The 12514-nt window shown below is 58.5% G+C and overlaps 1 protein-coding gene across 1 annotated transcript in view; it reads left to right on the plus strand.

The window, feature by feature from the left end:
• Positions 1-9546: 9546 nt before the first annotated feature.
• LOC138064155 (one cut domain family member 2-like) overlaps positions 9547-12514 on the plus strand; it is a 40461-nt gene continuing 37493 nt past the window's right edge. The window contains exon 1 of the mRNA XM_068925483.1: positions 9547-10704. Within this exon, the coding sequence (XP_068781584.1) occupies positions 9561-10704 (1144 nt within the window). The 5' untranslated portion in view covers positions 9547-9560. The remainder of the gene's footprint in view (positions 10705-12514) is intronic.

Genomic DNA, 12514 nt, shown 5'->3' on the forward strand with positions numbered 1-12514 from the left:
ACCTAATTCTCTCCCAACTATGGCAGCATCAGTATTCTACAATATACTTGATACCACTTTGCTCAGTCTGATTTTAAATACCCATTTTGATATTCCAGGACAATAAATGAACCTATACCTAAAAAGAATGATTTTCAGCTTGTAAGATGTAGCAGGCTATTGCAGACATGCCTATTTCTCTGATGTTAGTGCGAAGAACATGCCATGAAACCAAAACAGAGAAAATTCTGTCTTTGCTACATAAGAATCCATCCTGGGGGTGCAGAATTGAGCCAGTTCTGTGTTCTTGATTATCTGTGTCACAGCAGTATCTGTACCTTAATTTTCTTCTACAGTGAAAGGTTAATGCTTTCACATATCTTCTACCAGCTATACAAATAATTGCATCCAAAATTTTTCTTGCCACTGAAGTCATGGTCCACAAGGGGCTTAACAGATGCAGTCCTTAAGTACCCATTACTAGCTCTGATGTTTTAAATCGATGTTGCTCTGTGCATCAGTGCCAGAAAGAACTCATCCACGCATCGGGCCGCTGGGTGTGATTCGTGCATTGGCACCTGCAGAGAAGCATGCTGCAATGCTGCTTCCGACCCCATGCAGGCAGTATGTGCAATATGCCGACTTCTGCTGAGAGCAAGAGCAAACATCTAGCTCTCCGGGCTTCAGTCCACATTTGTGTCTCACCTGCCCAAGCGTCCAACCTCCGTTTCCTCTTCGGGGCCAAAAAGGACGTTTCTGGGCCTGTGGAATAGGTCTATCAATGCAGGTGAGGGTCAGCCAGTGCACGCTGCTGCAGCAAAGTCCACGGGCGGTCGCCCAAGGTCTGCTTACAGCAACCACTCGTGCTTCAAACAGATCCCCCACTTTTCACTGCTGCTTTCCCCTTTAATGCCCCGAGTCCAAAAACTCTTCATCCTCCCTTTCCCCTTGGTCTTCAGGCAGGATTTTCACTCTTGTTTGTTTTTACAGTAGCACTTCTCAGCATCCGGTCGCTGCTGCCACAATACAGGACCCTTCTGAACTTACTGAAAAGGCACGAACAGGGAGCAGTGAGTAACTAACTGCAGAGCGAGGAGTAACATCAGGTTACCTTTCTGCTCTCTGAATACAGCAGGTATTTAAATCCATCTCGAGACATCTGTATTTGGGCTAGCGTTTCCTCAATTGGTTCTGATGCACAAACTGCTCCTGAGAGGTTTCCATGAACTACACTCTATAAGCGCAAGCGAGTGAGGGAGTGACGTGTATTTCACACCTTTGCACACCAGGGACTCCTGCCACCGATATAATTTTAAACCCCACCCTTCCATATAAGCTAGATGGTGCAGATCTGTATATATGTACACAGCCCAAGTAGGGCTAATAATTTGGGCAATCAGTTATTCATCTTTGAAAAATGTTTGAGGACCCATCAGAAAGTGTAATATAAATGAAAAATCGTTATCTATCTACACTACTTACATGCTTCCCATCACTAATACCTGATCACACCAATTCCTTAATATATTTATCCCCATGATACTCATGGGAGGCAGGCAAGTGCCACTATCGTCGTTTTACAGGCTGGAAATCAGGTGAAGAGCGGAAGGGGAGTAAGTTACTCCCCCAGAGGACGGGATGTGTTGGATGATCGGGGCTCTGTGTTCGGATTTGCTCCCTGCGGGTGGGCACCATGAGCGTCTCCACCGGCCGCGCCGCACGCGCAGGACCAACAGCTCCGGCTCCAATGTGCCTCCTGGAGGAGGGTCCGGCTCTCCTGGTCCCTCCACGCCGGCTGCGCCGTTTCCCAACACTTCCCACAAACCAAACAACCTGCATCCCTCCCCAAGATAAACATTGCAGACCAGAGCTGGTTTTAATCTTTAACCATGGCCCTCGCCGGCCAAGTGTGCTATCAGTCACGCAACGGCAGGACTGCGGGGAGCCATCCCGCGCGGGACTGCAGGGCTGCTGCAGCAGCGGGCAAGCAGCCAGGCGCCCGCCGCGCCGGGTTCCCGCCACCGTCTCCTCCGTCCCCGGCACCTCCCGGGCTCCCGTGTTGACCAGGCACGGGGAGCACGGTGACCACGCGCCCCGCAATTAAAGAAGAGCTCCCACTCACTCACCCCAGCTGCCCCGCAGGATGAATCCCCTGTCGGAGCAGCACCCATAGATACCAGGCAACCGGGGATTTATTTCCCCATAATCCTATTTCTGGGATAGAGGCGGGAGAGGAAAAACCCATTGCTTCACATTCACGCTTGTAAATTCCAGGAAGGAAAATATTGCTTTTTTCTCCCTCCTTTTCCACTTCCCCTGGCCTGGGGAAAATCCCGGCGGTCCGAAGTCTGCCGCTCGGCGGAGCAGGGCCGCCTTCCCGGGAGGCGCTGGGCGCGGGAACGCCCCGCGCCCTGCCCCGCACGCACCGCGCTCCGGCCCCGTTAGCGGAGTAGCCCTGAACCGTTGCTCTTGTTTATCAGATCACACTGATAAACCTGGATTCAAATTTTCCCCCACCTGTTTTATCCTCTAAACTGCCATCCCTCACAAAATCTCAGGGGGAGAAAAATCCCATGATGTCTGACTTGGTTTTTATGGCTAAATAGCTGAAAATCTTGTCTGGCGGAGGGAGAAAAATCACAAAAAAGGTTGGTTTTGCTTCTCATGAGCAAAACAGGCCCTGAGCAGCAGATTTGCCCAGTGCAAATACCGGTTTTACGTCCCCTCTGGACTCGTCTCCAGCTGCCGATGTCACTGCAAAGGCGACCGTTGACTCCGCTGGAGGCTGGACCTGGCCCCTCTGCCCTTAGCAAGAAGAAGGGAATTGCGAGAGCGGTTTCAAAATACCAAAAGAAAACACTTGCAATATTTGCTTAATGAAAATTACCTGTGCCATCCTTAGGCAGTCCATGCTAGCTATTTTAAGGGTAAGTCCCCCGGTCCTGTGCCATGTCCTGGGTTAAGGTGAGCGGGGCACGCGGTCTCTGAGCATAGGTTATGGATTCCCTGACTTTCCCTTTGGCACAGCTTAGCGCTATATGCGCGGTTTGGATCAGACAGCCAATTTTGCAGTGCAGAAGGACCAGGGTCTTGCCTGCCTCACGCGTCCGAAACTCCCGCTGAAGCCAGTGGGTGCTGCAGGAAACCACCGAATTGGGCCCCCATGAACAAAAGAGGGCAGGAACAAAAATCCAAATACCCAGTGGAGCCATAGCCAAAAAAAGGGATGAAGAACGAGAAAACCTAGGACTAATGCAGCCAGGCCAGGTCAGCCCCCACAGGCTGTCAAGGTCACAGAATCACAGAATCACAGAATGGCCAAGGTTGGCAGGGACCTCTGGAGATCATCTCGTCCAACCTCCCTGCTCAAGCAGGGTCCTCTAGAGCACATTGCCCAGGATCACATCCAGGTGGGTTTTGAATATCTCCAGCGAAGGAGACTCCACTACCTCTCTGGGCAACCTGTGCCAGTGCTCTGTCACCCTCCCAGTGAAGAAGTTTTTTCTCAGGTTCAGATGGAACTTCCTGTGGTTCAGTTTGTGCCCATTGCCTCTTGTCCTGTCGCTGGGCACCACGGAGAAGAGACTGGCCTCATCCTCTTGACACTCCCCCCTTCAGATACTTACACACATTGATCAGATCCCCTCTCAGTCTTCTCTTCTCCAGGCTGAACAGGCCCAGCTCCCTCCGCCTTTCTTCATAGCAGAGATGCTCCAGTCCTCTCATCATCTTGGTAGCCCTCCGCTGGACTCCCTCCAGTAGTGCCATGTCTCTCTTGTACTGGGGAGCCCAGAAGTGGACACAGGACTCCAGATGAGGCCTCCCCAGGGCTGAGTAGAGGGGCAGGATCACCTCCCTCCACCTGCTGGCAACACTCTGCCTAATGCAGCCCAGGATCCCATTGGCCTTCTTGGCCACAGGGGCACACTGCTGGATCATGGTCAACTTGTTGTCCACCAGCACTCCCAGGTCCTTCTCGGCAGAGCTGCTTTCCAGCAGGTCAATCCCCAGCAGGTCCTGTCTGCTGCCTCAGGCAGCATCCACCACTTCATGTTTTGGGGAAGAAAAGTTAAAAATCACCCTGCATCCAGCCCTCGCCCATGGGCTCTGCCCCCTCTGCAACTTCTCCCACTACCAAAGAGGAGGCAGAGACAGTGCAGAGCATCACGCGGGAGCAGCTCCGTGCCATTAAGCACTTGTCGTATCAGTTATAATTGCACTGTACATTGATATTTATATATTTATCGGTTGATTACCATGAAGATTTTGACATCAATTTGGCGGGGTGCCAGAATCAGGCGCTACCGCAGGTAATACAATGCACTTGTGAAATGCAGTGATCAAGAGCAGGTTTGAAAAGAAAAGGTCGTAGTCGGTGCTTATGTCCTGAATTTTGAAAATATCATTTTGTCAGAAAAAAAATCAATTTCTCATTTTTCTTGTGTTAACTTAAAGAGAGCGTAATTGATCTAAATAAACGGCCCAGTCCAGCCTCTCTGAAGCCCTTGCCGGATGCCCCTTCGATTTTCCTACCTACAGTGCCAGCCTCTAAAGCCGCCCATTCACGTGATGGTTTTGACTATGCATTTTAGTTAGAAAAATGAAGCATGTTGTCATTCTCTCGGGAGACTGTGAAATTTTGTGGAGCTCTTTGTTTAATGACTGTTGTTCAAACCAGGAATGCAGTTTGTCAACCCCTGTTCAGCCTTTGGAAGGGAAAGTAGGGTTAAGTAGTGCCACCAGCAGACGCTGAACAGAATGGGAGCCCGATTTTTTTTTTTTAAGGAAAGAAAACTGTGCAACACTTAAAGAAAGTAGCTTACAGCCTGTCCAAAAGCACTCAGCAATTCACGGCTCCAGTAACGGCAGCCGGTTCGCACGCAGAGCAGCTGCCCAGTTCAGCACGAAGGGATTCCCGTTCCCCGCTCGCAAGTATAGTGCCGACTCCTGCAGCCCTGGTGGGGCTGCTCCGTGCTCCCAGCAGAGACCCTTCGTGTGCTGGCGTAGCCACTCTTACTGGGTGGGGGGGGTGGAGGGGACGGAGGGGATGGAGGCAGGATCTGCTGGACCAGAGAATTTCACCCCTCTGAAAGCCCAGAAGGGTTTCCTGGAGCTCAGCTGCTTCAACAGGCTACTCCTTGTACAGGCCAAGAACGAAAAGCAAAACGCAGCCCTCTGATTTAAGGTGCTCCTTGACACGAGGGCAGCACGAGGGCCGCAAGCGCGAAGGTCATCCCTGGGGCTGCCTCTGGTGCCTCAAAGTTTCTCGGTTTAGGTTTAGACTCCGCTGTCCTTCCCGCATCCCGGAGAACCATGTTCTGTGAGTAGAGCACAACTTGCCATGATCAAGGACAGCTCAGTTTCTTGGGAAAATCCCAGTGGGAGGCCCACTGAAATCAGCTCAGGGCAGAAGCAAGCAATTATACCTTCCCTTACAGTTGTAAAAAAGCATCATATTATCCCCAAATCTCAGGGCTCCTGCTGGATCCTGGAAGACACAAGTCTTAAATCCACAAGCCCAGATGCCACTGAAGGCAAAGTACCACCCACATTCACAGAATGGGGGGCTACTGAGAGAGCCAAACACAGCTGGCTTTTCTGAAAGAAAGGGGGATCAATACACAATCAAGTAAAATAGTGGAATTCATTTTTTTGTTCAACAAAAAAGTTGTATTTCATTTATGAAACATGTTAGAAGACTTTTGTGAACCCATGGAGCTAAGATTCAAAGTCTGATTAGTCTTAATTTTTAGATAATCACTCACGTTCTCTAAGAGCGCACCAGTAGTTTCCAGGAACGGCAGGAGGTGATGCAGTTAAGTATATAAAAAGGATGTTATGGTACCAGTTTATCCTGTTGTTATATAGTTAGTGTTTGGTTTGGTTTAGCAAACAAAATATTCCTGCTCCCTCTGAAAGCGTGGCTGAAGTCATAAATCCCATTTTTCCCAGTGCTGGGGGCAGTGAAGACTACTCCCAGCATCACCAGGTCACATCTCCGTCTCATGCCGGAGGCTGCAAGTTTCGAATTAAGGAATCACCGCACAAAACATGATCAGTAACCCGCCGGGGGGGAGGATGGGCCCTGAGAGGAGCAAGAAGATGGTTTCGGCCAGAGGACCTCTGCATGGTCCCACCAAGGCTGGGGGCTAGTGCAGGGGGCGGCGTGAGGAGGAGGGGGAGAGGGAGGAAAAGAGAAAGACAGAGGGAGGGAGAGAAAAAAGGAGGGAAGGGAGGGAAGGAGGAAGAGGAAAAAAAGGAAAAAGAAGAAGAGCAAGGAAGCTCGCAGCCGGGGAGGGGGGGGTGCCCAGCTCCTGGCCATCACCTCTCCCTGCCTGCCGGTGCCCGCGGGACGCTCGCCTCTCTCTTCCCAAAATCAACTGCAACTTTTGCCTTCCTTTAGGGAGGACAAAAAGATTTCACGCATAACTTGCCCTGAACAAAGGGACCTCACGCCAGGGCTTTCCTTTTCTTCTTCCTTTTATTTTCTTTCTCTCTTCTGCTGCCGGCTGCCAACGGAAGGAGTGGCTGGGGTGAGGGGGGAGAACTTAATTTTATACCAACGTGGTTACTGCCGACAGCCAGCCTGGAAAGCGCTGTGAGCCCCACGGGGCCGGCAGGCTGGGGATGGATGGGTCAGAAAATACAGGGATCCAGGGAGGAAATCTGAGGACAGGCGCACGGGGTGTTATCGCACACAACGTGCTTGTAAAGACACTCAGGGTGCCCTGGAGAGGGGTCTGGTAACGAATGGCTTCTTACCTAGGAAGAACACACCTTGCACACGCCTTACACCGCGCGCCGCACACCACGCACCTCACACCATGCACCACACACCACCCACCACGCGCCACCGCACACCGTGCACCTCACACCGTGCACTGTGCACCACACACTGCACACCGTGCACTGCACACCATGCACCGTACACCATGCGCCGCACACCACGCACCTCACACCATGCACCACACACCGTGCACCGCACACCGTGCACTGTGCACCGCTGCACGCCATGCACCTCGCACCGTGCACCGCACACTGTACCACTCTCCGCATTGGCCCTTTTTGGAGTTTTTCTCACCAGTGTTCAAACCAGAACGAACTCTCACTGATCCTATCAAAAAGGTGACATTTTCACTCCTGTTACTGAAAAAAAAAAAGGGGGGTGTGACCTTTACAAAAACAAAGATGGTTATCAGGACCCTAGATAAGACTAACGTAAACGGCAAGGACACGCTTCTCCGAGTTACGTCTCGCCGTGTTACTGATTAAAGCAGAGAGCGGGGGGCAGCGGAGGGGACCACGCCGCTCGGAGCGGCTGGCGCAGCCTGGCACGGTCCGACGCACGTGGGCACGGCCCGGCATGGCACGGCCTGGCACGGCATGGCACGGCACAGCATGGTCCGACGCATGCGGGCACAGCCCAGCATGGCACAGCCTGGCACGGCATGAGCCGGGAGCCAGGCTGGCTGGCCCAGGCGGCCGGCGGCAGGGGCTGCAGGCAGCACGGCCTGGCCAGAGCCGCGGGTGCCCCCTTGCCAGCCCCGTTCCCCAGCCCTGCTGCTCCAGGGGCTCCTGGGGGTGTGCGTGTGAGAGTGAGTGCAGCCTGGGTGTGCAGGTGCACGCGTGTGTGCACGCAGGTGTCTGTGTCTGTGCATGTGCAAGCACGAGTGTGTGCGAGTCTGGGTGTGCATGTGCACACATGTGTGCATGTGCGTGTGAGTCTGTGCATGTGCAAGCATGAGTGTATGCGAGTGTGAGGGTGAGTTTACGTGCATGTGAGTGTGAGCGTGTGTGAGTCTAGGTGTGCACGTGAGCATGGACATCCGCATGCATCTGTGAGCGTGCGCAAGCGTGTGCAAGTCTGGGTGTGCATGTGAGCACGTGTGTGCAAGTGAGCGTGCAAGTGCCTGCGAGGCTGGGTGTGCAGGGCGTGCATGTGAGTGGTGTGCAAGTCTGGGTGTGCAGGGGCTGTGAGTGTGCGCATTAGTGTAACGTGCGTGTACGCGTGTACAGGGTGGGGACGCTGCGCGCACGTGCGAATGTGCGCAGGCCGGGGTGTGCATGCACACCTGCGTGTGTGCGGACCCACAGCCCCGGCACCCCGGGGGCACTGCACAGAGGTCGCGGCAGGCCCAGGAGGCTGCTCCGGAAACCGTGCGTTTCCCTGCACCGGGAACGGCTCGCACGCCCGGCCGGAGCGGCAACAGCAAACTCCCGTCCCCGTCAGCAGAACCAGAAAGGACGAAGACAGACTCACCCTGAACAGATGCTTCTGCCGGGGAAAGGGGACGCGGGGAGGTGTCTGGGGCCGCGTGGGCAGGCGCAGTTCGGCGGCGAGGCTGATGGCCAGTAACGCACCAGATTAGCATGGGGTCCAGCAGCTCACAGATTCGGATCAATAGCCCTGCAATCACATGCCAGATGGTTTTGGCAAGGTCAGAAATAAAATAGTTCAAACCAGCTCGCAATGGTTATGCCTTTCTGTGCTTCTCTGCTCAGCCTATCTGGCCTGGATACGTGCTGCTGCACCTTCCAGTTGCAAGGCAGAGCGGAGCCCTCTGAAAATGGCTTTTCCTCCAAGAAAAAGCCCGTGTGCGTACGTAGGAGACAGAGTGTGAGAGTGTGCGTGCGTGTTAGTGTGTGAGGAATCAGGCACATGCAGGAAGACTTGCACGGGGAGCCGGATTTTTTTCTGGTGACCATACCTAATAATTTACTATTTCCAGTTAACAGAAGGCGCTTTACCAAGCCGTAATTTCCGCCACGCTCAATCAATATTAAGCCTTGGTTTAAAAAAAAAAAAAAAACCTAAGAAGATGGAAAAGCAGGTGAGGCGTCGCCGGGGCAGAGGAGCTGCACCGCGCAAGACCTGCCTTGGCCGTGGCGTTTGGCACCTCGGGTGCGCAGCGGGGCCGCGCGTCCCGCCGCCTCCCGGGCCCAAGTGCCCGGCAGCAGCTGGCGGCGGCGGGCAGGGGCCGTCGAGCCGGGACCCCCCGCCCGCCCTCTGACAGCGCATCAAAAGGAAATGGGTCACGCTCCTCCAAGCCGGGTCCACCCCGCTGCCCTTAATTACTGTCTGCGCCAACAAAGGCAACATCTGCGCGGCCCGGCCCTCCGCGGGGACACACGGGCCGGCCACAAACGGCGGCCGGGGGGCCGGGACGGCGGCGGCGGGGCCGCGCACAAAGCGGCGGCGGCGGCGGCGGCGGCGGCGGCGGCGGCGGCGGCGGCGGCGGCGGCGGCGGCGGCGGCGGAGGAGGAGGCGCGGCCCCGGCTCGCCGCCCTCCCGCCCCGTCCCGCGTCCCGCCCCGCCGCCCCCATTGGCGGCCCCGGCAGCCGCCGCCCCGCCCCGTCCCGCGCCCCGCCCCGTCCCGCCCCGCACCGCCCCGCGGGGCGCGGCCGCCGTGCGCGCAGCGGCCCCGCTCTGGACAGCTCCCGCGGGCCGCGCAGACGGCGGAGGCGGCGGCCAGGGCGAGGACATGGCCGGGGGCCGGCGCGGCGGGCCCGGCTGAGCCGCCGCGGCGCCCCGCAGCCCGGCGCCAGGCCCCGCCGCCCCCGCCGCCGCCCCCATGGACTGAATGAAGACGGCCGGCGGCGCCTACCGCTGCCTGCCCGGGGCGCCGGGGGCCTGCGCCATGAACCCCGAGATGCCGCTGGAGCCGCTGGGCAGCCTGCACGGCGCCGGCCCCGAGGCGGAGCTGATGGGCAGCCCCAGCCCGCACCACGGCGGCCGCTCCGCGCCCCTGCGCGCCCCGCCGCCGCCGCCGCCGCAGGAGCTGGCGCCGGCCCCCGGGCGGCCGGCCATGGTGCCCAGCATGGCCTCGCTGCTGGACGGCGCCGCCGAGTACCGGCCCGAGCTCTCCATCCCGCTGCACCACGCCATGGCCATGCCCTGCGACTCCTCGCCGCCCGGCATGGGCATGAGCGGCACCTACACCACGCTGACGCCGCTCCAGCCCCTGCCGCCCATCTCCACCGTCTCCGACAAGTTCCACCACCCGCACCACCACCCGCACGCCCACCACCACCACCACCACCACCACCAGCGCCTCGCCGGCAACGTCAGCGGCAGCTTCACCCTCATGCGCGACGAGCGGGGGCTGCCCGCCATGAACAACCTCTACGGGCCCTACAAGGAGATGCCGGGCATGGGCCAGAGCCTCTCCCCGCTGGCCGCCGCGCCGCTGGGCAACGGCCTGGGCCCCATCCACAACGCCCAGCAGGGCCTCCACGGCTACGGGCCGCCCGGCCACGACAAGATGCTCAGCCCCAACTTCGAGGCCCACAGCGCCATGCTGGCCCGGGGGGACCAGCACCTCTCCCGGGGGCTGGGGACGCCCCCGGCCGCCGTCATGTCCCACCTCAACGGCGTGCACCACCCCGCGCACCCGGGCCACACGCCGTCGCACGGGCCCGGGCTGCCCGCCGGCCGGGAGCGGCCGCCCTCCTCCTCGGGCTCCCAGGTGAGCAGCTCCGGGCAGCTGGAGGAGATCAACACCAAAGAAGTGGCACAAAGGATCACGGCCGAACTGAAGCGCTACAGCATCCCCCAGGCGATCTTCGCCCAGAGGGTGCTGTGTCGTTCTCAGGGGACCCTTTCGGACTTACTAAGGAACCCTAAGCCTTGGAGTAAACTGAAATCCGGCAGGGAGACCTTCAGGAGGATGTGGAAGTGGCTGCAGGAGCCCGAGTTCCAGAGGATGTCGGCCTTGAGACTCGCCGGTAAGTCCCAGCCCCCAGCGGCAGCGGGCCCGGGCGACCTCGGCCCGCTGCCCCTCGCCCCCGCCGAGGCGCTTCCCGGCGGGGCCGGCGCCGTCGGGCCTGGCCCGGCCTCCCCGGGGCGCTGAGCCGCCTGGCCGGCGGTGCGGGTCCGGCGGCGGGGGCAGAACAATAGTTTGGGGCTGGTTTATCCCCCCCGTCCTCCCCCTGCCGGCTTCACCCCCCCCCCCACCCCGCGCCGGCCCCCCGCTGTCATCGCTGCGCTCGCTCTTGCTGGGAGCCGTCGGAGTTTGTTTCCCAGCTGCGCGCAGCCCAGCGCGGGAGGCGACCGCGGCCCGGGGCTGAGCGGAGGGGGGCGCTTTTCCCCCCGACCCCCCCCCCCGCCAGCCGGCAGCGGCTCTCGCCGCCTCGGTTCGCCCTCGGCAGCCTCCCCGCTCCGGGCCCGCCGCGGCCGGGGGGGCGTCGAGGGCCGACGGGCGCGGCGGGTCCCCCGGGGCGGCTCTGCGCCGCCGCCTCCCGCCGCGGCGCCGAGCTCCGCTCCGCGGCCCGCTGCGCGCCCGGCACCGCGGCCCGCGCGCGGCGGCGCAGAGCGCGCGGCCCCAGGCGGAGGAGCGCGGTGGGAGAGGGGGGGCCGCGGAGGAGCGCGGCGGGGGGTGGGGGGGGCCGGGGAGCGCGGAGGGGTGCGCAGGGGGCGGCCCGCGCCCGCATTGTTCCGCGGGGAGCGGCGGGCGCCCCCTGGCGCGGCCGCGGCGCGCGGCAGCCTCTATTGTTCTGAAATCGCCCCAAATCGCCGCGGCGGGGGAGCGCGGCGGCCCCGGGAGCGCGGTGCGCGGCGCTGCGGGCGGGGTGCGGAGCGCCGCGTAACCCGCCCGGCCCGTGTCGGCGCTGCCCGTAGCGGACTTGTGCAGCCGGGAGAAACCTGTGTTGCGGAGGGAAGGGAAGAAGGGGGGGGACTAGGGGGGAAATCTCTTCTCATGCGACGGGGGAGCACATCGGAAACGCTTTAGCATTGCTGTGGCTGCCCCAAAAGGAAAGGAAATGTTCGCAGAAACGCGTTTATTGCAGTTTGCTTCCCTGTCCAATCACATGTTAATACAGGACGTCAGGGATACTGAATACTTGTTTTCGAAGATACCCTTTAACACATCTGCCTCCTCGTTACGATAAATTATTTATCTCGTGGATATATATAGATAAATGGTAAATAGGCGGTCTACAGACAGAAATAAGTACAAATATGGTGGTGTGTGCAAGTGTCCGGCTTGGCTCTCTGCTGTGGCAGCAACATGTCCCCAAACACCTTTTACATATTTAGGGATGCTTGTTCGGACAAGTCCTTCGTTCCTTTATTTCTACTAATTCCAACCTGGAGCGATCAATCTTTGCATATTATTCATTAGCAGAGTTTAAATATAAAGCAGGCTTTCCTGAAGTTGTCTTTTAGTTCAGAGCGCACTCTCGGGTTGAACGCCCGGAGGAGTTGGTTGAGGGAAGAGAGGCAAGGCGCGGGGGGGGGGGTCTCTCTGTTTGCTCCAACCCCTTCCAGCATTTCTTCCTCGCCCTTCTGCGATGCTCCTGTGCTATTGTCGCTGTGGCCGTCGTTCCCCGGCTGATGCTGTGGTTGTTATGCCCCATAGCGTAGGAAGTGACCCAAGGGGGTAGAGCTCTGCTTTGCTTTTGGGGGCCGGAATGGAGCGGGCTCAGAGAGCCCCGGGAAAACTGGGGGCGATTCCCCCTCCGCTGTTCCTAGCGGGGTGTTGTGCGCTTGTCGCACTCCCTAACGATGTGCTTTGGAGAGACCGTGAGATGAGAG

Source organism: Struthio camelus, chromosome W (assembly GCF_040807025.1).
Source record: "Struthio camelus isolate bStrCam1 chromosome W, bStrCam1.hap1, whole genome shotgun sequence".
Taxonomy (NCBI): domain Eukaryota; kingdom Metazoa; phylum Chordata; class Aves; order Struthioniformes; family Struthionidae; genus Struthio; species Struthio camelus.